General features: G+C 41.7%; 1 protein-coding gene across 1 annotated transcript; it reads left to right on the top strand.

The window, feature by feature from the left end:
• Positions 1–5926: 5926 nt before the first annotated feature.
• On the top strand, positions 5927–21700 carry LOC146577707 (protein NLRC3-like). Its single transcript, XM_085268238.1, has 10 exons — positions 5927–6015; positions 6100–6198; positions 6356–6454; positions 7209–7310; positions 10359–10435; positions 10552–12379; positions 16102–16278; positions 19473–19649; positions 20363–20536; positions 21212–21700. Exons 1-10 carry the CDS (start codon positions 5927–5929, stop codon positions 21219–21221), a joined length of 2832 nt encoding a protein of 943 aa, XP_085124364.1. The 3' UTR covers positions 21222–21700.
• Positions 21701–22782: the final 1082 nt, after the last annotated feature.

The raw sequence follows: 22782 nt of genomic DNA, 5'->3' as shown, positions 1-22782 counted from the left end.
CAATGTACAGCACTTTGTGTCAGCTGTGGTTGTTTTAAAGTGCTTTATAAATAAAGTTGATGATGATGATGATGAAAATAGACAACAGCTCAGCAACCATGATGAACAGAAGTGGTGAGCTGCTACATCCCTGCCTTATCCCTCTATTAACCTCAAACCTTGAACATGTACCATGTTCTAGCAAAACAGAGCTGTTAATGTCATTATATAGCATCTCTATAACATTGATAAATTCCTCTCCAAAACCAAAAGACTGCAGAGTTTTTAATATGAACGTATGTTCAACTGAGTCAAATGCTTTGTAAAAATCCAAGAACAGGATGTACCCTCTCTCTTGGATTAATTCACTGTATTCAAGGAGATCCAAAACCAGCCTAATATTGTTATGAATTAGTCTTCCTTTCAAAAAACCTGATTGTGTTTCACTGATAATGTTTGAGATGCCTTTCTTTAGCCTCTCAGCTACAGCTCCAGACAGGATCTTATAGTCAGTGTTTAGTAAGGTGATGGGTCTTAAATTGTCTAAAATTCTTTTATCCTTACCCGATTTAGGGATCAGGGTTATCAGCCCTTATTTCATGCTCGGCATCACTTCTTTTTTCTCTATCGAGTCCTTTAATGCATCAAACAATAAAGTTCTTAGGTCCTTCCAGAAGAATTGATAAAAATTAGTAGTGAGTCCATCTGTCCCTGGGGACTTGTTTAATGCCATTTTCATGACCACCAAATCCAGTTCCTCAATTTTAAGCTCTGAATCACACAGATCTTTGAACGGCTTGTCAATACATGGGATGAGATTATGAATCTTATCAAAGAAACTATCAGAATCAGCTGCTGAATATTCTGAGGAGTACAATTTGGAATAAAAAGTGAAGACTTCTTTTCCAATCTTTCTGAAATCTTTACATTCAGTCCCATTTATCAACAAGCTTGAGATTAGATTTCTCTGCTGTCTGCACTTTTCCAGCTTACTAAAATATGATGAGTTCTTTTCACCTGCCTCAATCCACTTGGCTCTCGATCTTATAAAGGCACCCTGGGCTTTCTCTAGGTAAAGATCGTCTAATTTAGTTTGTAACTCCATCAATTTATTCTTTTCTTGCACGTTTAGTTTTTCTTTACTACAGCACTGAGTTATTTCACGAAGTAAATTACTTTCATATTCCCGTTTTTCCCTGTTCAGTTCTTTGCAGAATTTTATAGTGAATTCTCTGATTTTGAATTTAATAAGTTCCCATTTCTGTATATTACCCACTACTGAGTCATCATTTTTTATATCTGTAATTTTACGTCTAATTTTATCACAATACTTGTCCTTATTTAAAAGGCTGGCATTAAATTTCCAATATCCCCTGCTACTACGTTTCATCCTTGTTGGTTCTAAGACAAGATCAATGAAACAGTGATCAGATAGGGGTGCTTTGGAGATTTTAGATGGTGAAGTACACCTCAAAATGTCATCGCTCACTAACCAATAATCAATTCTTGACCTGCTTTCTCCATTAGGTTTAAACCATGAATAATTCTTAACTCCAGGATTCAAACTTCTCCAAATGTCTGTAAAATTATTATCACTAGAAAAGTTCTCAATAATGTTATTCTGTTGCCTCCTTCCTAAGCGAGGAGGCCATCTGTCCATCCATTCATCTGAGGTCATGTTCCAGTCTCCTCCTATTAGGATGTAATCTGTGGGGTACATAACTTTAAACTCTGAAATAACATTTGTTAGATTTTCCAATAGACGTTTATTTTGACCTTCGTTATTATGTCCATAAAGATTTGTAACAATTAGAAATATACCTTCGCTCTTCAAGCTGCAGTTGACCAATGACCCTCACTATCAGCTTTATATGTTATAATCTCCCCTGGGAACTTATTAAAACAAATCGCCACACCTCCAGATCTGTTAGATCCACGACTGAAAAGAATCTTGTCTCCCCACTGATTAGCCCAAAAGGTAACATCGGCATCCACAGAGTGAGTCTCTTGTAAAAACAGACAGTGACATTTTTGCCCCTTGCAAAATAAAAAAAGTGCCTTTCTCTTAACAATTTCCTTCAAACCCCGAACGTTTAATGAACCAAAAGAAATTTTTGAGTGAACCATAATAAGAGTATGCTAAGAAAATAACTTTTTTTTTAAAAAGAAAAGAAAAATATATAAACATGAGTTTAAATTGTAACACTTGTCACCAACTCAGTGACTAATAACCTTTAACTTTAAGTAGAACTCTTTTGTCCCATTAATAATATTCCACTGTATACAGTCTTACATCAAGTCTTTCATTCAACGTCGATGATCCTCCGTCCTTCGATGTATCCATGAGGACCCCGGAAAAAGGCCCGTTTCCCAGCCCGTCTGGCTTGTTCAATTTGCGGCCACAGCCGCCTCCTCTCTTCCCAGTCCTCCCGCGGCAGTACCTCAGCGAAGTGGAAACCCCCGTTCTTACAGACAGCCGAATCTTTGGTGCGACGCCAAATCTCCTCTTTCACGTGTCTCAGAGCAAACAGAATGATGATATGTCGGACCTTGTTCTCAATCTTCTTCCCAACTCTATGCACCACATCCACAGATTCTTCAAGCTTTGATATCATATCAGGTGCGATCTTGCCAAGAATTCCAATAACCAGCGATCTGACACCTTCATCTCTTTTCTCTTCTAATCCTTTAATCCGGAGGCACCACCTCATTTTGTACCTTTCTTGCTCTCACACTCTCTCCTTGAGATCGTAGTTATCTTTGGTCAACTGCTCGTTTCGTCTCTCCAACTCTTTAACCTTTTGTTTACATTCTTTCACCTCCTCCGAGTTGAACTGAACCGCTTTGGCTAGGCTGGCTAGCATCGTACTAGCTTGCTTGCATTGCACACTCAGGTCAGCTAGCTGCTCGTCCACTCTTTTTTCAAGGTTTTTTCTACGTAGTCATGATCCGTTCCTTCTCTGCTGTCTTCCTTTCCATCACATGGCGATGTTGTTTCTTGTTTTTTGAGGTCGAGTTTGAATTTAGCAGGTTTAACTATACTTGGGGCAGTCATTTTACTACTTTCGAGTGGAAACAATAACGAACACAAAGTAAATTCTGGGACAAGTTCAACGAGCTCCTAATTCGTGCGACTGCTCAACTCGCCATCTTGCGCCACCGTCTCACTACTAGATGAACTTGTGACACACATCTGCAGCAGAGGCTGAGTGGCTGCTCTCACACCTGGAGCATCCAAATCGACCCACAAACACGCTGAAAGATGCAATGCCATCAATGTGGATTGTCAAGACTGAGAGACCTCTTCCCTCTGACCCCTCCCCAAACCCTCAAACCCTCCTACCCACCTCGACATACAAACTCTGTGTGGCTTCACGTGTTCTGTTGATGTTTACATGATCGAAATAACTTGAACACAAACACAAACAAAGAGGAAGACCGCACCGGAAGGAAACAACTACAAGTCCCAGCATCCTCTGTGTTTAGGGAGCAGCAGTGAAAGTGAAAGCAGGAGGAGGAAGGTGGAGCTGAGGCAGGTGAGTGTTTACATGAATATGTTTCTTCTTATGACATAAAATAATTCCACGCTGTTCGTGTCTGTGGGTGAAATGTGAGGCCGGTCGGCTCCTCTGAGCGCTGGTTTCCTGTAAGTAGAGAGGAAGTGAGTTTAGCTGAGCCTCCGTTTAGTGTGAGAGAGCAGGAGGAGAGTGAGAGCTGTGCTGAGGCAGGGTGAGTGTTAACACCGCTCTGACATTACTGTGTCTCTGTGGCGGGAACAACAGGCTCCGTCAGTGGAGGCAAAAATAATCAGACTTTGGTTTTTCAAAGGAAACAACTTTATGTCGGAAGTTCCCGCACGCTCATTGGATAACGATGTGTCAATCTCGAGCTATTAGCCAATGAGCGTGCGGATTCACAGAAAGACCCGCCTTTATCACGGGACTTTAAAAACTACAATGGCGACAGAAACTCCGTGAGTGGAGTTCAGGGTGACGTTATGAAACTGTGACGTTTGAGCCACTTCCCGTTGAACGTGAAACTGATGGTTTCTGGTGTTTGGGTCTGTTTTTCTGTATTTATGCAGATAAAGTGTAAACTCAGATGAATTATACCATCAAATGTTAAAGGAAAATATCAGGATGAGTGTCTGTGAGCTGAGAAGGACGTGAAGCGAGCAGTTTATCCCAGAGCTGAAGCTGCTCTGTGTGCAGAGATGAGCTCAGATTCCTGCTGTGATTGATCAACAGTCACAGAAATGTAGACTTGTAGTTATTACTGCAGTATGGTCACAGCAGATACTGATAAACATGTATTATGAGGATGGATGATCAAGTTTCTCACTCTCTCCTTTAAATCTCAGTTTTTTCTTCTTCACAGTTTATCTGTTAATTTATTAATGAATAACACTGAAAGAGTTTCTGTTATATTTCCCCTTGAACATCAGCTTATTAGGGCGGCATTAGGAAATAGCCCCCCTCCAAAGAATGAATAAATGAATGATGATAATAATAAAATGATTCAAAAGCAGAGCTCAGAGTGGTAGAATGGTCAAACATGGATCCACGGGTGGTTCAACTGCATTTGGTGACGTGACTAAAGCAAATCTTTCAAATAATCCCACCATCAACGGGATGTTGTCTCCTTTACTACGGTTACGTTACTTGGTCACCGTGTGAATTTCTTTGAAATGAACCAAATTCTTTTATTTGTTGGTTGTTGCATATTTAACCTCTACAGTCAGGAAAGGAGGAGATGAGGCCTCAACAATGTTGGGTTGTAGCTGTGCTTCAGGTTAGAGTGAGTGTCCATGGAATAAATGTAAGTCAGTGAACTGGAAACATGACTGTGTTCAAACTTTGTTTCCTTTTTATAATGAGTCTAATCAAAGGTGGACAGAAGTATCTCCACTGTGACTTTTCTGTGTCACCATCAGAGCTTCTGCACAGTGTTTCTGGGGCAGATAACATTGCAGCATTATGGAGACATTATGGAGACAAAAAGAAAAGCGTCTGGACTTCTTTAAGTTAAACTTAAAGAAGTCCAGACGCTTTTCTTGGACTGTTCAGTGTTGAGTCTCATTCACACACTCCCTCAGACTCTTCACACACTGATTTGCTGACATAAACACACTCCTGTGTGCTTCACACACACACTGAGGACCATCTACAGACTGTGAGCTCCGTCTTCTTTGTCTTTGGAGCCGAACTCTGACAAAGTTAGGAACAAAACTTTCTCCAGCGTGTGAACTTTCCTCCTAGACTCAGTCTGAGCAGTCAGACCACATATTTCTAAAGCAGCACATGAAGGTGTGGCTCACACACACACAGGTGAAGGAAACAGCTGCAGTATTAAAAACTGCTTCACTGTCTACAAATATATGAACTGAATGTTTCTTTCAGGCTGTAAAAACCTTATTTATCCTCCATTACAGTCCTGCATTCAGAGCATTACTTCTGTTATATTAGTACATGTATTTTATTCTGATGAACACATGAAACTCTGAGCTGGATTGAATCCATTGAATCAGAGTCCAGGACTCAGACTAAACACACTGAATGTGTCCTGAGCTCGGCCGCTGTTCCACAGTAACTGCTGTCAGAGTCACTGTTACTGAGTTAGCTTAGCTAGCAGAGCAGCTAGCAGTTAGAGTATGAACTCTGTAAGCAGTCAGCTCGGTCCTGGACATGGTTACTGACATAAAGCTGCTCTCTGCAGCCATGTTTGACCTGCTGCTTTGTAGGACTACAGTAATGGAGGATTTGGAGGCTGAAATGGGCTCTGTGACACTTTTTGTAGTGAACTGATGAAAGCTGCGTCTCAGATGGATGTTAGTCCAACACATCGGACACGACCTCTGCAGCTCTCAGTTGATGTGCACATGAATGATTTGTGTTTCCTCTGCAGGTGAAGGTAGAAAGTGTGTGTGAGCTGATGTGAATTGAGCAGCATGGATCAGTGTGAGGACAGAGAGGAGGGAGTCCCTCCCTCTAAAAGCACTCTGTGTGGGGAACATGAGAGCCAGACCAAAGCTCAGAGGTGAGATGACCATCTCTAACTGTCCATGACTCTTCTCCATGTCACAGCTCAGCACTCACATCACTGCTCCATCATTATTCACAGGAACCAGCCTGGACCTCCACCCAGCTCTGTGTCCTCTAAGAGCAAACGGGTGAAGCATTTCTTTCATAATTTAGGGCAAAAAAAGTCATCTGACAAAAAGTAAGTTCATGTCAGTGTTAAAATGTTTGAAATTTTAATCAGCTTTTTACTATTTAACGATTTAAATAATAAACTATTTAATACTTTATTTATACTTTTTATGTAATGTATTGGACACATTGGATGTGACACATGTTTCATGTTCACTTACTTTTAGCGTCAATCAGAAACAATCCAGCTCTGTGTCCTTAAAGAGTGACTGGTCCAATCATCGATTCATTGGTTTTAAATCCCAGCCTGTGTCTGCTGCAGAGAGGTGAGCTGTTAGTAACATGAACTCTCTGATTTAAATGATTTTGATGTTTCCTGGTTTCTAAAATGCATCTCTGTAGCAGAGCAGTGTCTCCAAGGACACACAGGCTCAGCTGTAACTGTCAGTTTATCTGGTTTAAGACACATTTGGACTCAATTGGCTGTTTTTAACTATGTATTTTAATCAGAGGTGTAAATTTAGACCTCACACATCTGGATCCTAAACTATGATAGAAACAGCTGCTAGCAGTGGGTAGTTTGACTTTGATACGCTGCTCTAGAAAGCAAACAAAGGTTTGTGCAGCTCCTCTTCAGAAAAGTGTTCAGAGAGCAGCTGCTGTATTAGACAAAGGCTCGTCGTGTTAGCCCAGATGTGTGTAACAGCTGGATGAAGGAGAACCATCACAGTCGCGTCTCCATCCCGCCGAACTTCCTGTTGCTTGCAGATGACAGGAACACAAAGTGTTTGTGCCACGTGATGCTGCAGGATTTGTTAACGTGTCCATGATGGTAACATCTCCTCATCTAACTGCAAACACATGAGCGCTCCTAACGGCAGCTATCACAGCCACACAGGCAGACTGTGTCTCACTGTTGCATTCAGGGACATTTGTTTTCCTGTAAAAAGCTGAACTCTAATCTAAGAGGACTGTTACTGACAGGAAACAGCTGCATTATCTGCAGTCTGTGTGACCACAGCTGCTTCAATCACTTCATCAGAGAATTGATCATTGAATAAAACATGTTTGTGTCTGCAGAGGTCAGAGGTCACAGTCTGCAGGATCCAGCTGTCCGTCTGTGAGGAGTGACTGGTCCAAACATCAACCCCCAGAGTTCAGTGGTGAACCTGGACCAACGAGGTCAGAGAACTGTGATGACTCCTTTACATGTTTGTGTTTTCCTGGATAATTATGACCAAAGATTCATTAAAAAGATAAAAATATTAGACTTTGTCCTGTAGCGCTGTGTGGCAGGCAGAATTGGACCCAAACACAACAGGATGAAGTCAAAGAGGCAGCTTTATTTCAGCTGTGAACATGCAAACAGCAGAAATAAGGAAACATAACTGTAGGTTTGCAGTGAATGAAGCCTCAGCTCGACGCTCCACTTTGTCCCTCTTTTCCTTCTCCAAACAGCCACATCAGGAGTCTTTGATGGAGTTTTAAAATATTTAATTACAAATGTCCAAAGATGGGTTCAGGATACCTGAATCCACAGTTATTAAAGCTAAAATAGTTCACAGGGTTTGGACTTTGTTAGGTGACGAGAGAACATCAAAGTGTTTTTTATCTTTAAACAGTATTTTTATCACTTCAGTTGCTCTCACAGCCCTGTTTGTTATTTTACCAGAGCTCTTATGTTTCACTCAGTGCTCCCACCAAACACCTCGGAGGACACATTAGTGTGATTTAGATTTCATTGGTGTAAACACCAGTCACACAAGCTAACCCATGGAGGCAGCAGCAGGCTTTGTGTTTGGTAAAGTCTGCTGGCTTAAACTAAGAGAGTTTAGTTTGTTAGCACAAAGAGCTGTCAGCTAAAGCCCCGAATGCACTTTGAATACAGACGAACTGAGAAAAACACTTGAAATACAGCAAACAGTCAAACTGACCACAAGTTTTTCAGCTGATCATCCACAGCAGTACATTTAGCATTCATGCTAGCAGCAGGCTATGACTGTCCACAAGGCTTAATATACGTGTGTGTTTGATATAATGCCAACAAGTACAAACAGGTGTTCTTACAGGTCTTAATCACAGAGGTCTGATAAGTCTGGTGACTTTCACACTCAGCAATTTTGCTGCCTTTTATTTTATATTGGCCTTTTTAAAGCCCTTCAAAGTCTCCCACATTCATACAGAGCTTTTAACACCAAACTCCTTTACAGTCCTTCTCCTCTCACACACGATCACACGACTGATTTGTCTGCAGCAGCTGTGTTACTGCTAGTATTTTATTATGTGTGTAATCTCCTCATATTGTTCCTGTGGTTTAGTTTGACGTCCTTCTACAAACTCAGCTGCTCTGTTGCTGATACACGTCTCCATGAATATGATTGATCAGATGCTGCCAACACCATGTGTTTCATGTGAACGCTCAGCTGAAACCCTGGGTTGACTTATCGAGTTAATAACAAGCTTCACGTGACTGTGAATGCTAAAGTGAATCCAGATAAAGGAAAGAGACCCTGCTAATGTTGGACTCACTTCTTAGTGTAGATCCCAGGAGGAAGTTCAACATAGCCATTCTTTGTGCTAGCTCGACCAAACCTGAGACCACAGTGCAGGATAATGATCATCATCTGTCTCTGTCAAGGACATTTAAAATCCACAAATAACAAACATAATTATATTTGATCATTAAAAATATGTTTTCACTTAAAAAGCATGAGCACACTGGTGGATTACAGAAACATGAAAACTCGTTAACAGTAAAGTTAATTTAGGTGTAAACAAAGTGTCAAACATACTGAAGTAGAAGGACTGATGTTTGTGTTAACCCTCACATGGGCTGTACAACATTATATAGGGAGACAAAAACAGAGATTATCGTAGCCATCGCTCTCTCGCATGGACGTGGCAGTCTTGCTGTCTGCTGCGAATCCTCCCCGTACCTCCGTGACCTCGTCTGGTATCTGCTCCCTCCTCTGTAAGAGACAGTAAAGGAAAACACGTCTCTGCCTAGTCTTGAAAATCGAATCTTATCATCCATTGTTCTTCTAGGGCCTCTTCTTTTTGTGGCCTCAGCTAACTGCTAATATTTAAATGGCTAACATTAACATGTGTGCCAGCCAGGTTAACATTTATGATGAACTATGATTAATTAACTGATGTTGAAACTGGAGCTTTACTGACCTCTGAAATTCCTCCTAAAGTGTTATTCAGTGTTGTGACAGTCAGCTGCTTCAGCTGCTGCTGGGATGGGCTGTGGCAAAGAGAACAGAGAAAATCAAGATCAGAGTTTTTCTCTGAATTAAAAGCAAGGAAACAACAATATATTCTACATGGTGAAACTGATGGTTTCTGGTGTTTGGGTCTGTTTTTCTGTATTCATGCAGATAAAGTGTAAACTCAGATGAATTATACCATCAAATGTTAAAGGAAAATATCAGGATGAGTGTCTGTGAGCTGAGAAGGACGTGAAGCGAGCAGTTTATCCCAGAGCTGAAGCTGCTCTGTGTGCAGAGATGAGCTCAGATTCGTGCTGTGATTGATCAACAGTCACAGAAATGTAGACTTGTAGTTATTACTGCAGTATGGTCACAGCAGATACTGATAAACATGTATTATGAGGATGGATGATCAAGTTTCTCACTCTCTCCTTTAAATCTCAGTTTTTTCTTCTTCACAGTTTATCTGTTAATTTATTAATGAATAACACTGAAAGAGTTTCTGTTATATTTCCCCTTGAACATCAGCTTATTAGGGCGGCATTAGGAAATAGCCCCCCTCCAAAGAATGAATAAATGAATGATGATAATAATAAAATGATTCAAAAGCAGAGCTCAGAGTGGTAGAATGGTCAAACATGGATCCACGGGTGGTTCAACTGCATTTGGTGACGTGACCAAAGCAAATCTTTCAAATAATCCCACCATCAACGGGATGTTGTCTCCTTTACTACGGTTACTTTACTTGGTCACCGTGTGAATTTCTTTGAAATGAACCAAATTCTTTTATTTGTCGGTTGTTGCATATTTAACCTCTACAGTCAGGAAAGGAGGAGATGAGGCCTCAACAATGTTGGGTTGTAGCTGTGCTTCAGGTTAGAGTGAGTGTCCATGGAATAAATGTAAGTCAGTGAACTGGAAACATGACTGTGTTCAAACTTTGTTTTCCTTTTTATAATGAGTCTAATCAAAGGTGGACAGAAGTATCTCCACTGTGACTTTTCTGTGTCACCATCAGAGCTTCTGCACAGTGTGGAGAAAGATCCAGAAGCAGAGCTGGACTGCAGACAGCCAGTCAGAGCAGCTGTGTACAAAGTAAGACTGAACATCTGTCTGCTGATGGACTCATTTCTGAAAACTGGACTTCTTGTGTTGTTCAGACATTAAAGAGTTTTCTTTCTCTTTAGTCTCATTGTTTTTCTTTCTTTCAGCAGATGTTGGTCTGCAGGAGGTTTTAGATGAACATAAGATCAGTCTGAGGAGGAGATGTGAACGTGTGACTGAAGGAAGTGATGAAACAGGAAGTAGAACCCTCCTCAACAGGATCTACACTGAGCTCTACATCACAGAGGGACAGAGTGAAGAGGTTCATACCCAACATGAGGTGAGGCAGCTGGAGACAGCTTCCAAGATGGATGCCCTCCATGACGCTCCAATCAGGTGCCAGGACATCTTTAAAGCCTTACCTGACCAACAGAGACCCATCAGAGTGGTTCTGACCAACGGCGTGGCTGGTGTTGGAAAAACCTTCTCAGTGCAGAAGTTCACTCTGGACTGGGCAGAGGGCTTGGAGAACCAACATGTCAGTGTGGTGGTTCTGCTTTCATTCAGGGAGCTGAACCTGATCAGAGATGAGCAGTACAGTCTTCTGGAGCTGCTCCATGTTTTCCATCCAACATTACAGAAGGTCACAGCAGAGAAGCTGGCTGTCTCTCAGCTTTTGTTCATCTTTGACGGCCTGGATGAAAGCAGACTTTCATTGGATTTCACCAACAGGAAGCTGCTGTCTGATGTCACACAGAAGTCATCAGTCAGCCAGCTGCTGACAAACCTCATCCAGGGGAATCTGCTTCCCTCGGCTCTCGTCTGGATAACTTCCCGACCCGCAGCAGCCAATCAGATCCCTCCTACATGTGTTGACAGGCTAACAGAAGTACGAGGCTTCACTGACGCCCAGAAGGAGGAGTACTTCAGGAGGAGATTCAGTGATGAAGAGCTGTCCAGCAGAATCATCTCCCACATGAAGACATCCAGGAGCCTCCACATCATGTGTAGTATCCCAGTCTTCTGCTGGATCACTGCTACAGTTCTGGAGCACATGTTGACTACAGAGCAGAGAGGAGAGCTGCCCAAGACCCTGACTGACATGTACTCACACTTCCTGCTGGTTCAGACAAAGAGGAAGAAGAACAAGTACCATGAGGGACATGAGACGAGTCCACAGGAGCTGACGGAGGCTGACAGGGAAGTTCTTCTGAAGCTGGGGAGGCTGGCGTTTGAACATCTGGAGAAAGGAAACATCATGTTCTACCAAGAAGACCTGGAGCAGTGTGGTCTGGATGTGACAGAGGCCTCGGTGTACTCAGGAGTTTGTACAGAGATCTTCAAAAGAGAGTGTGTGATCTTCCAGAAACCAGTCTACTGCTTTGTTCATCTGAGCATTCAGGAGTTTCTGGCTGCAGTCTACATGTTCCACTGTCACACCAACAGGAAGACAAAGGTGCTGAAGAACTTCCTTAAACCAAAATCTTTAATCAAGATGATTTCCAGTCTTTTTGATGACGATGATCTCCAATCACTTGATGTATTTCTGAGGAGAGCCATGGAGAAATCCCTCCAGAGTAAAAATGGCCACCTGGACCTGTTTGTTCGCTTCCTTCATGGCCTCTGTCTGGAGTCCAACCAGAGACTCTTAGTAGGTCTGCTGGGTCAGACAGAGATCAGTCCAGGAACCATCCAGAGAGTCATCAACAACCTGAAGGAGATGAACAGTGATGAAATCTCTCCTGACAGAAGCATCAACATCTTCCACTGTCTGATGGAGATGAACCACCTCTCATTATTTCAGGAGATCCAAAAGTTCCTGAAGTCAGAGAACAGATCAAAGAAGGAACTCTCTGAGATCCAGTGCTCAGCTCTGGCCTTCATGCTGCAGATGTCAGAGGAGGTTCTGGATGAGTTGGACCTGCAGAAGTACAACACATCAGAGCAGGGACGACAGAGACTGATTCCAGCTGTGAGGAACTGCAGAAAGGCTCGGTGAGTCCAGATGTGATCATTAACATCATTGATCAGTGTAGGTTAGTAGTTTAATGTTGAAAATAAAATCAGATTGTAAGCAGAAAGTGTTTGTGTCCGTACGCTGCAACCTTCCACACCATTCCTTTATTGTACAGACTCAGCAGCAGCTCCATGGATCCCAAATCCAAGAGTGGAGAACAGATTTGAAGTGTGTCACATCCATGCAGTCACAGCTGTTTCCACCATGTTTCCACTGATATTAATCCTGTTCAATGACACGTTTCATATCAGTGAATATGTTCTTTAGGACGTCCACTGACATGTTTAAGTGTCCTGCTGGAAATCACTCAAATCATCCATGAAATCCATGAAAAATCCTTTTAGTGTTTCTAACTTCACCCTCTGTCCTCTCTCTCTCTCCATCCTCCTCACTGCTTCTTTCACTGATAATCACACAAACATCGTATTCAGCTACAAAATAACACAATAATATCATCTGATGATCATTATTATAAGAGCAGGATCCATATTTGATATCAGAGTAACACACTGCTTGGTTATGTGCAGTCATCATCAGTGACTGTGGGTCAAACAGAAGCTCTCTGATTGGTTGCTGACCTTGGTCACCTGTCCACTCTCACCTGTTTGTGTTTGCTCTCTCTTTGCTGTCTCCATCCTCTCTCTCCTTTCTCTCCCTCTCTGTCTTTGTACGTCACTCAGGTCCAATGGAAACAGTGACATTTACAAACGTTCTTGAATAATTTATAATACTTTGGAACAACAGTAAAACAGCCAAAAAAGTGTAAGACTGAAGCAGGTCCAACCTTATAACCAATACGGGCTCCACCCCAAACAATAACCAAATTCCCTAATATACTAAAATCACTCAGCAGTCCAACTGCTTTCCACGGTCCAACCGTATTAAATCCTTTAGCGGTCCAACCGCATTCAATCATTTTTAGCAGTCCAACTGCATTAAATCCTCAGTACTGTCATGAGATTCTCATCAAAATCAAAGCAGACATTCCCCAGTAATTTCAGTGAGTAGACTTTAATTTGTAATGTCCAATTTGGCACACTTTGGAAATAATTCAACAGGTAGTGCCTTACCTTTGGATAAGCGGCTTAGAACAACAATGAGAAAAAGAGAGCTGATTATTAGCTCATCAAAACACAAAACAAAATCACAATGAATTATCGGTTAATTTCATTTAAAATAATTCATTAAGTATTTATGTACAATTCAAATTAGTTAATTACATATTTTGTTGGTTTGTTTTCTATTTTAATTATTTTACTGACACATTTAATGAATTATTTAATGATGTATTTATTTAATTCACGTTGCTACTCCTGGCCCTGCATCGCTGTTCATAAATACATTTTATTTGTCAGCTTCACCCATCAAAGTCAGGGGGCGGGGTTAATGCTGATCAAGTCAAAACCATTGCTTTGGTCTGGTGGGCGTTCTTTTAGTGGGCTTTTCTCAATACTAAGTAGGCCTACACACCAGGGTTTGGACATGTGTGGACCCAAACTATACTTTTACCCTTTTTTGTGTGTCACCAAATACACTTTAATATTTTCTAGACAAGAATGTAGTGGCGTAATCTTTAACCTCTTTTGGCTCCAAACAGAAGTGACAGACTTGAGCAGGGTTCATTTAAAGGCTGACAGAAGTGGAGTGGTGATGGGGAGATGTTTGACAGGACAGTGTTTCAGCCTCCACAGGTTCATGTTGTGCTCCATCAGTCAGTGAAGATGAAGTCAGTGCTGATGAGGCTGTAGAGTGTGTGAGGGATGTGAATGAGGATGATGAAGATCTGATGATAGCAGATAAAAACAGGCTGCAGAGACTTTGAGCCATACAGGGCACACAGTGTGTGTACAGAACAGCTGAAATCATTATGGAGGCCTCACTGGGATATGGAAGCATCACAGTACAGCTTCAGTGAAGCATTAAAGTCTCTGATGTGAGATGAGAAATGAAGCAGCCAGAGCTTTTTCATGAGTGGAAACCCACTGTGACTGTGAGCTGCTGCTACAGCCTCCAGATTAGCCAGCAGCTCATCCTGCTCAACATGGACCTGTGGTCAGAGTGTGTGCTGGATAATCCGGCCCAGGATGAGGCCAAACTGACATGGGATGAAATGTCTGTCACATAATTGAGCTTAGTGTAGTTTCATTTCTGCACAATTTAAAAACAACCAAAACTTTGTTCTGTCTTTTCTATGTTATACTGTAGACTTTCTTTGATACTGTGTCCAAAAGGAGCAGCTTTTACTTTGAAGGGGAGCCGTCTCTGTTTCCTCTTCAGGTTGGATGATGGAAGCAAATTAGTAGCTGTGTCCCAAAACGTCGGCTGCATCCTCCAGAGGCTGCATTTGAAGGCCGATTACGTCACAGCCAGGCGATGAAGGCTGTCCGTATTTGTCGACTCCTTCAAATGTGCCCGACAAATGCGTCCTTCATTTCCCCGAATTTGAAGGATTCGTCGGGTGTGTCCTTCGTGGCCCACCATATCCCAGAATTCATAGCGCGGCCCAGCCAAATTTCAGCTGCCAACAATGGCGGCAGCTACTAAGTTTTCAAATTACTCTTATTAATCTTTCTGGGTCACAAAATAAACTTTTAACATATTTTCAGGCGAGAAAGTAGCTGTGTAAACTTCAAATATCTGCTTGGTTTATCAAGACATCGCATATTTGCAAAAGTGTGCCGACGTTTTCGGAGACGTCTGTTCCCCACCCGCTCGCTAGCAAGCCGGGGGGTTCAATGGTCAGTCCAGCCGGCGAGAGCAGCGGACGCCCGGCTTCATCGTTTTCAGACCCCGCTCTTTCGCTACTCAGGTGAAACATGATATATAAGTCACTCGGATAACTTAAAAATGTAATTGTTTGCCTTTTTTCTGTGTTTTATTTGTTCCGGAGTAAATCGGTTTGGCTGAGATCAAAGTTCCTCCGGGATTTTCACACAGCTGAATAAACGTTAAACAGGAAACTGATTAAACAGAAGTGTGAGACGGTCGAGAATTTACGCCAGTGTCCTGTTATATTTTAGATAGCAAGGAGCAGACGGCCGAGTTTATTAAACTCCACCGACACAGCGGTGACGCAAATCTGAAGGCTAGACCGTCCCATTTCACAGCCTCGCACTTCCAGCCTTTTCGGTCTTTGAAGGACCCGGCCCACGTAGACCGCGAATACCGGGTCCTCCGAAGGATGCAGCCGACGTTTTGGGACACAGCTAGTGTGCGATGTTCTTTCAGTGTTGCACTTTGTAGACGCTCCCTGAGCACTGGTCTCACAGCCAGCTGCACATAGAGACCAGTGTTGTTAGTCCAGGTCAGAAGATGACTTGTTGGAATGAAAATGAGCTTGTAGTTTGTCTGCTTTAATAATGTGACTGGAAAAAGGTGTTGGACTTCAAATATGTCCATTTCTTTCACACTTCACCTTTAAAAGTGAAGCCTTGTGGTTCCTGGAAGGAAAAACACGACTTTTTCAAGTCTTTGTCCTGTTTTTATGATAAATGTACGACTTTAATGTGAAACATTCAGAGTTTTTTCTCTTGTTGTGTTTGTTTGAAGCTGCTTCCTGTTGGCTTCAGCTGTTTGGAGTTTCCATTTTCTAAACTTCTACATTCTGAACCTTCTTCAGCTCTGAACAGATGATGAAACACTGAATGATTTCAAGCTCACACTTTGTCTAATAAACTTACATCTTTCATTCTTTATACAGATTGTGGGGCTGTGGTTTGTCAGAGATCAGCTGTGATTATCTGGCAGCAGCACTGAAGTCCAACCCCTCCCATCTGAGAGAGCTGGACCTGAGATACAACGACAACCTGCAGGATTCAGGAGTGAAGCATCTGTGTGGTTTCCTGGAGAGTCCAGGATGTGGACTTGAAACTCTGGGGTCAGTCAGCATGTTTTAGTTGTGCTGAGATGAATATGATGTGAAAGTTGTGCTGACACTAAACTGCAGACATCAGGCTGATATTATACTGATCCACACTGAGGATCTTCATGGTAAAGTCTGTTTTCTTCTTCTCTGGTTTAGTCCATTGACTGCAGCAGAACAATGTTCACATTTCAAACAGTGAGACTCAACGTATGGCCCGCGGCCCACACGCGGCCTGCCCACCTTCCCTGATTCAGAGAGAGGGGACCCTGATTAACTGTGTAGTGTTCTTCCTCACAGTTCTAAGTATCAGACACAACAATGAATAATCCACAGCTGACTGTCTTTAGCAGGTCAAAGGTCACGGCACACAGCAGGCAGTGGGAAATATTATAACTCTGATCATTTATCAGCACATATCCATATGTATAAAAACAAAGCTGACACTGTGAGACTTGATCAGAGGTGTGATCATCACAGCAGAGGCCTTTGTGTCAAAGTCACTGAGGATCAAACAGAAACACATGAAGCAGATTTTCCTGTTCTGGCTTTTTATAGCAGATAACCTTCAAAATATTCTGCAGTCCATCAAAAACTGAAGCAAACCATGAATCAACATGTGAACATGAGCTGATGCTGCTGAAGTGAAGCAAAGTTACAGAGGTTTGATTACAGACACAGCTGAGAGTTTGTAATCTGTCATCATTTTAAAAGGTTTACATTTCTTCAGTATATCCACATTTGCAGCTGCTACCTCAACCTCCACTTGTCCAACACAACTGCTGTCCACTGCCTCCATGACATTGTGATTTTGCTGTTGGTCTTCTGTCAGATCTTCATCAATCACTTCTGCACGGGGCACACCTTCAGACTCTGCAGCTGCATAACGAAAGCCTGTAAGATAAAATTAGACATAAGGTAAATGTACACCAATATTCCAATGACAGGTGTGTGATTCATCTGGAAGTTATGTGCGGATTAGTGTACAGTGATAGCAATTTAGTATGTTTTTAGAGGGGGGGGGGGGTTGTTTACCTCCGATGGGTGCTCTTTTTCGCTTCCGTTGCGTACGCCTTGAGTGCCGGTCCGAGTCTGATACAGGTATGTCGTCATGCCCCATGTGCAGTGTTGGTGCCCAGTCTGGATTTGTTACATCCATTTCATATGCTGGTTTGCCTGCAATAATGCCAAATCATAAGCTACTCAGTCGACATGATGTGGTTCTGCAGCATCACACATTAGCATGTTTTATCTCATTATCTATGACCTCAGCACGTTGAAAATAACACTAAAAGCCTTTCAAGAGTGATATGAATTAATTTAGAACTCACCGGAAAGAAAATGCTGTGAGCAAACCAACAAAAAGCTGGGGATTGCAGAGAACTCGATATCCGCTCGTCTCACCGCTGCAATCCAAGCCTGACGTCTTTGTTTAGTAATATCGGATACATGGGATCCCTCACGTTGCCTCCAGGATGGAAAACGATGAAAAGAGAGCCCGTTATCCAGCTTCTTGCCTTCACGATCGTGTGATCTAACGTTGCAACCGACAACACAACACGTACGATCCATAGCTGAAATGGTATCCTTTGGCTGGCCTACTGTCATGGCGGAAGGGGGCATGGCCCATCTCCCGTGACATCACGCTCCAAAGCCCTATAGGTGGGAAAATGTACCATGTCGACCAATCAAAAATGATATGGAAACATGACATTTGGTTGTTTAGCAAAAGGGGGAAGTTTTAGGAGTGACCGGCAAGAGAGAGCGAGTGAGCGAAAGAGAGAGAGAGTTTTGATACGTGAGAGATTTGTGACGTTTACCGTGTTTGGTCTCAAGTTAGTTTGTTGTCTTGTGTATTTAGTGTGTAGCTGTTGTTTTGTTTTGTGTGTCAGTTCTACTAGTGATCGTCACAGTTGCTGCCTTAAAGCCAACAAAGGCAGATTGCAGTGTAAACGCTGAGTGACACACCTGCTGTCAGACCTGCAGGTTTATCCCTGTGCTGTTCTCATATGTGTTAGAGTGACACAAACTATTGTTTGACACCTGATTGTTCTGTAAATAGTTTGAAATGATTATATGAAAAACGTCTGAGCCTTGGCTGCATTTTTTGGTAAATAGTACCATATAACTTTGTTGTTTGCAAAACGTGTGCGTATTTTTAAAAGTGTACAATCTCTATTTGCATTTCAAGTTATGAAGATGATTCGTTAAACATGTGTGTGGTTTTTACAGTCAAAATATCACTTTCTACTTGTATTTTAAATTTTGTCTGAATTTAGATAAATTGTGCTGATACAGTTGGTCAAAATGAGAAAATAACAGATTGGCAAGATAAACTGTTTTTAAAGGTAAAATATAGAGGCCACATCAAAAGTAGTCAAGAAGGGTTAAAGGCTAAAAGCAAAGTTGTCACCAAGTACTGTTTATATTTGTGTGTATTGCTGCAGCTTTTTTGAGTATTAATTTGGTGCCTTTGTGTGAAATAATGGTATTGTGAGTGATCCATATAGTCACAAAGAATAGCCACTTGTTTCTGTGCTACCAAAGTTCCCCGGCTTTCATTCAAAATGTGTTTATCGTCAGCACCTGCACATTAAACTACTTAAACATTATAAATGTCTTCAAGCTCACACTGAGGCCTGTGGGGTACTATCAGCCACTGAGACAGTACACACATTTATATGTGTTTGTATATGAATATTTCATACTTTAAGACTGCCTGTTTATTTAAGGGAGATGAACAAAATACATTGGAATTGTACAAAATAATATCATGGATGATAAATTAAATAGATTTTAAGTAGATGCTTGTGCATTCTTAAAGTCTTATATGTTGAACTGAACTATGTGATCTGTTCAAAGCCTTAATCTTAATTTGAAGTGAAATGTGCATTTTGAGTTTATACACTATGTATATAAGGCGACCGTTTCCTTTTGCAGTATTTTTGTGTGGTGTACTTTTCTATGTCTTAACAAAAGGGGAACAAAGGTGTTTAAGTTCACCTAGGATGATGTGTTTTAATTTTCACATGGTCTTGCTTGAATTTGACCCTGACAAAGGCGTATGAACTCTGTCAGCTGTTTGGAGTTTCCATTTTCTAAACTTCTACATTCTGAACCTTCTTCAGCTCTGAACAGATGATGAAACACTGAATGATTTCAAGCTCACACTTTGTCTAATAAACTTACATCTTTCATTCTTTATACAGATTGGGGGGCTGTGGTTTGTCAGAGATCAGCTGTGATTATCTGGCAGCAGCACTGAAGTCCAACCCCTCCCATCTGAGACAGCTGGAGCTGAGCTCCAACAACAAGCTGCAGGATTCAGGAGTGAAGCATCTGTGTGGTTTCCTGGAGAGTCCAGGATGTGGACTTGAAACTCTGAGGTCAGTCAGCATGTTTTAGTTGTGCTGAGATGAATATGATGTGAAAGTTGTGCTGACACTAAACTGCAGACATCAGGCTGATATTATACTGATCCACACTGAGGATCTTCATGGTAAAGTCTGTTTTCTTCTTCTCTGGTTTAGTCCATTGACTGCAGCAGAACAATGTTCACATTTCAAACCTTCAAAGAAGAAGAAAAATCCTCCACTGGATAATTCACTGTGAAACTCTCCAACTTTTCATTCCACCTTAAAGTCTGTCTGACACTGAAATCCAAAGCAAAATGTGCGTTTGCTTTACAGACAGCAGTCCAACACAAACATACACACATCATCCAAAACACAGTCCAACATCCAAATCTCCTCCACTGCCAGCATGAATGATGGGAAAGAGAAGGAGGAACACTCTGACATTCAGGGTTAGAATGAGTTTCATGAAGCAGACTGTGAAGATCAAAGCTGCATTAGAAAGCTTAACAAAAGGGGAACAAAGGTGTTTAAGTTCACCTAGGATGATGTGTTTTAATTTTCACATGGTCTTGCTTGAATTTGACCCTGACAAAGGCGTATGAACTCTGTCAGCTGTTTGGAGTTTCCATTTTCTAAACTTCTACATTCTGAACCTTCTTCAGCTCTGAACAGATGATGAAACACTGAATGATTTCAAGCTCACACTTTGTCTAATAAACTTACATCTTTCATTCTTTATACAGATTGAGTTTCTGTGGTTTGTCAAAGATCAGCTGTGATTATCTGGCAGCAGCACTGAAGTCCAACCCCTCCCATCTGAGACAGCTGCACCTGTGGAGAAACAACCTGAAGCATCCAGATGTGAAGCAGCTGTCTGATCTTCAGCAGAGTCCAGACTACAGACTGGAGACTCTGCTGTAAGTAGAGTGATGGAGTGAGTGGGTGGTGCTGTCAGCAGTATTGTACTAAACACAGTCAGTATGAAACAAAGATCCAGTGTTTCCTGTAAAGCTGCAGCTTCTCAGTGAAGCTGTGAGAGGAGAATGGTGACAGGCTTCAGGATTGGACACAAACACTTCCTGTTTCTGACCTTTATGGTCACCATAGTAACGGCTGACACGCTCTGATCAAACAGTGTCAACAGCCAATCAGCTCTCTGAACAAAGCAGCACGCAGACCAATGACTGCATTCATTTCCAAGTTTAAAGCAGTGAAGAACACAGTCTGTAGGTGAGGAAGAATTTAGTGAGAGCAGATGTTTGGATGGAATTCCTCCAGTTAACAGCTGGAACCGTCCATCTGGATTGTTGGGCTTGTTGTTGGGGTTCCTACAGAGCTCAGAGTGGACACACCAAGGTTCTTCTAATGAATGAAAGTCCAAACTCAAACTAGGAGGGAAAAACATTTTCATCAACTTCAATAAAAATCCAAAGATTAGAAAAAGTGAAGCAACAATGAGTCCTAGTACAGTCCCAGCACTGAAGTCCCTGCTGCTCTTTATACTGGATGTGCTGCATCACTGACTGACAGCTGATGAAGAGTCTCTGGAAACACTCGTTTATCTCCTCTGCTCTTCCTTCTTCTCTCTGCAGGTGGAGGTGATGATGGTAAACAGGACGGTGTGTGTGCTGAGAGAGGAGGAGCTGTGTCCTGATGATCCAGAGAGGTTGAAGCAGCAGCAGCTTGTGTGTAGAGACGCTCTGACTGGGCCATGTTACTGGGAGGTGGAGAGGAGAGCTTCATCCAGCAGTGACTGACAGAGGAATGAGAAGAAGTGCAGATGACTGTCAGTGCTGCAGAGTGAACTGCTCTGAGAACAGCTCCACTGTCAGACACAATGTAGAGTCCAGCATCATCCCTGTGTGTCCCTCTGGATCTGACAGAGGATCATCAGTGTATCTGGACTGCTCTGCTGCTGCTCTGTCCTTCTACAGTCTCTGCACAGTCTCTGTCTGACTCTGGCTACATTTTTGGCATTTATATTCTTGGTTGCTCTCTTTATATTTTTCACATGCAAAATGTGCCCATCTTTGGCAAGATTCATACTGCACCTGGAAAGGAAAAATAAATGGCTCATATTCTGTTTGGTGAATACTATTACTCAACATTTTAATTATGATTGGCAAGTAATGATACTAAGACTTATGTGTTTCTTTTGTTTTGTTTTGTTTTACCATTTCAATCATGCTGCGGTCAGCGTTAGCATCTAACATGGAGCAAACAATGCAGTAGTCCTCAGCGTTCCCTGAAACACAATCATAGTTAGGTTTTAATCAAACATTATTTATTGAATAATTAAAAAATAATAGTACATTTTTTCCAAATATACTTCCTGGAAAATTAGTCTAAATTAGACTTTGAGAAGGGTCTTATCTGAAAGTGTTTGAAGAGCACTATTTGTACTGTGCTGTTTGAAAAGCACTATTTAAATTGGAAGTACGCACTAACGTGATAAGGACTTTACTGGACTTACCTCGATTTTCAAGTAGGGTGCAAGCTATCTGCATTCGCTCCAGCACAACTGCCTCTGTAGTGGTTGACACCTCACTGACCTCTCCAAAATCAAGGTAGTGTTCTACAAACTGTGAGATTGATCATAATTAGAATGTAAAGTCTTAATTAGGTAAAGGATAGGATAATTATAAGCCACAAGGCTTCAGCCTATTCCTTTTTCAGTTACTGTACGATTAAGTACTTCTATGTAAAATGATCATCTTTGTTGTTGTTGACCGAAATAACTTTCACTTCACTTAAATTCACTTAAAGTCTTAATTCTAGCTAACAAGAAACTGAATCATTTGAATACGGGTTACCTTTAACAGTAAAACTCCACAACTGCTGGAATCCTGTCGCTTGTTGTGTTGCATAGTCTGTAACTGCCACTCCATGGTGTCTTCATGCCCTCTCATCCTCAGAAAATTCCTAGTTGAACAAAAGTGTTTGTAATGAAACAAGATTTTTTTTTTTTTTAATCTAAGAATAACACCTCAGTATCATACATACCTCCAGTTGCGCAGAATTTTCCTGTCATAAACACCTTCATTCCCATGGGGTCTATGAGCAGTATTTTCTGTGCAGAAATGTTGACAATCTAAAGAAAAAGTTAAATTAAAAATTACAATTGTTTGTGCCACTGAAAACTTATTTAAAAATAACACTTTGT

The sequence above is a fragment of the Mchenga conophoros genome, linkage group LG3 (assembly GCF_057382185.1).
Source record: "Mchenga conophoros isolate Kocher_MC1m ecotype Shallow Benthic linkage group LG3, M_conophoros_male_GT1.1, whole genome shotgun sequence".
Lineage (NCBI taxonomy): Eukaryota > Metazoa > Chordata > Actinopteri > Cichliformes > Cichlidae > Mchenga > Mchenga conophoros.
This window is presented reverse-complemented; position numbering and strand designations above follow the sequence as displayed.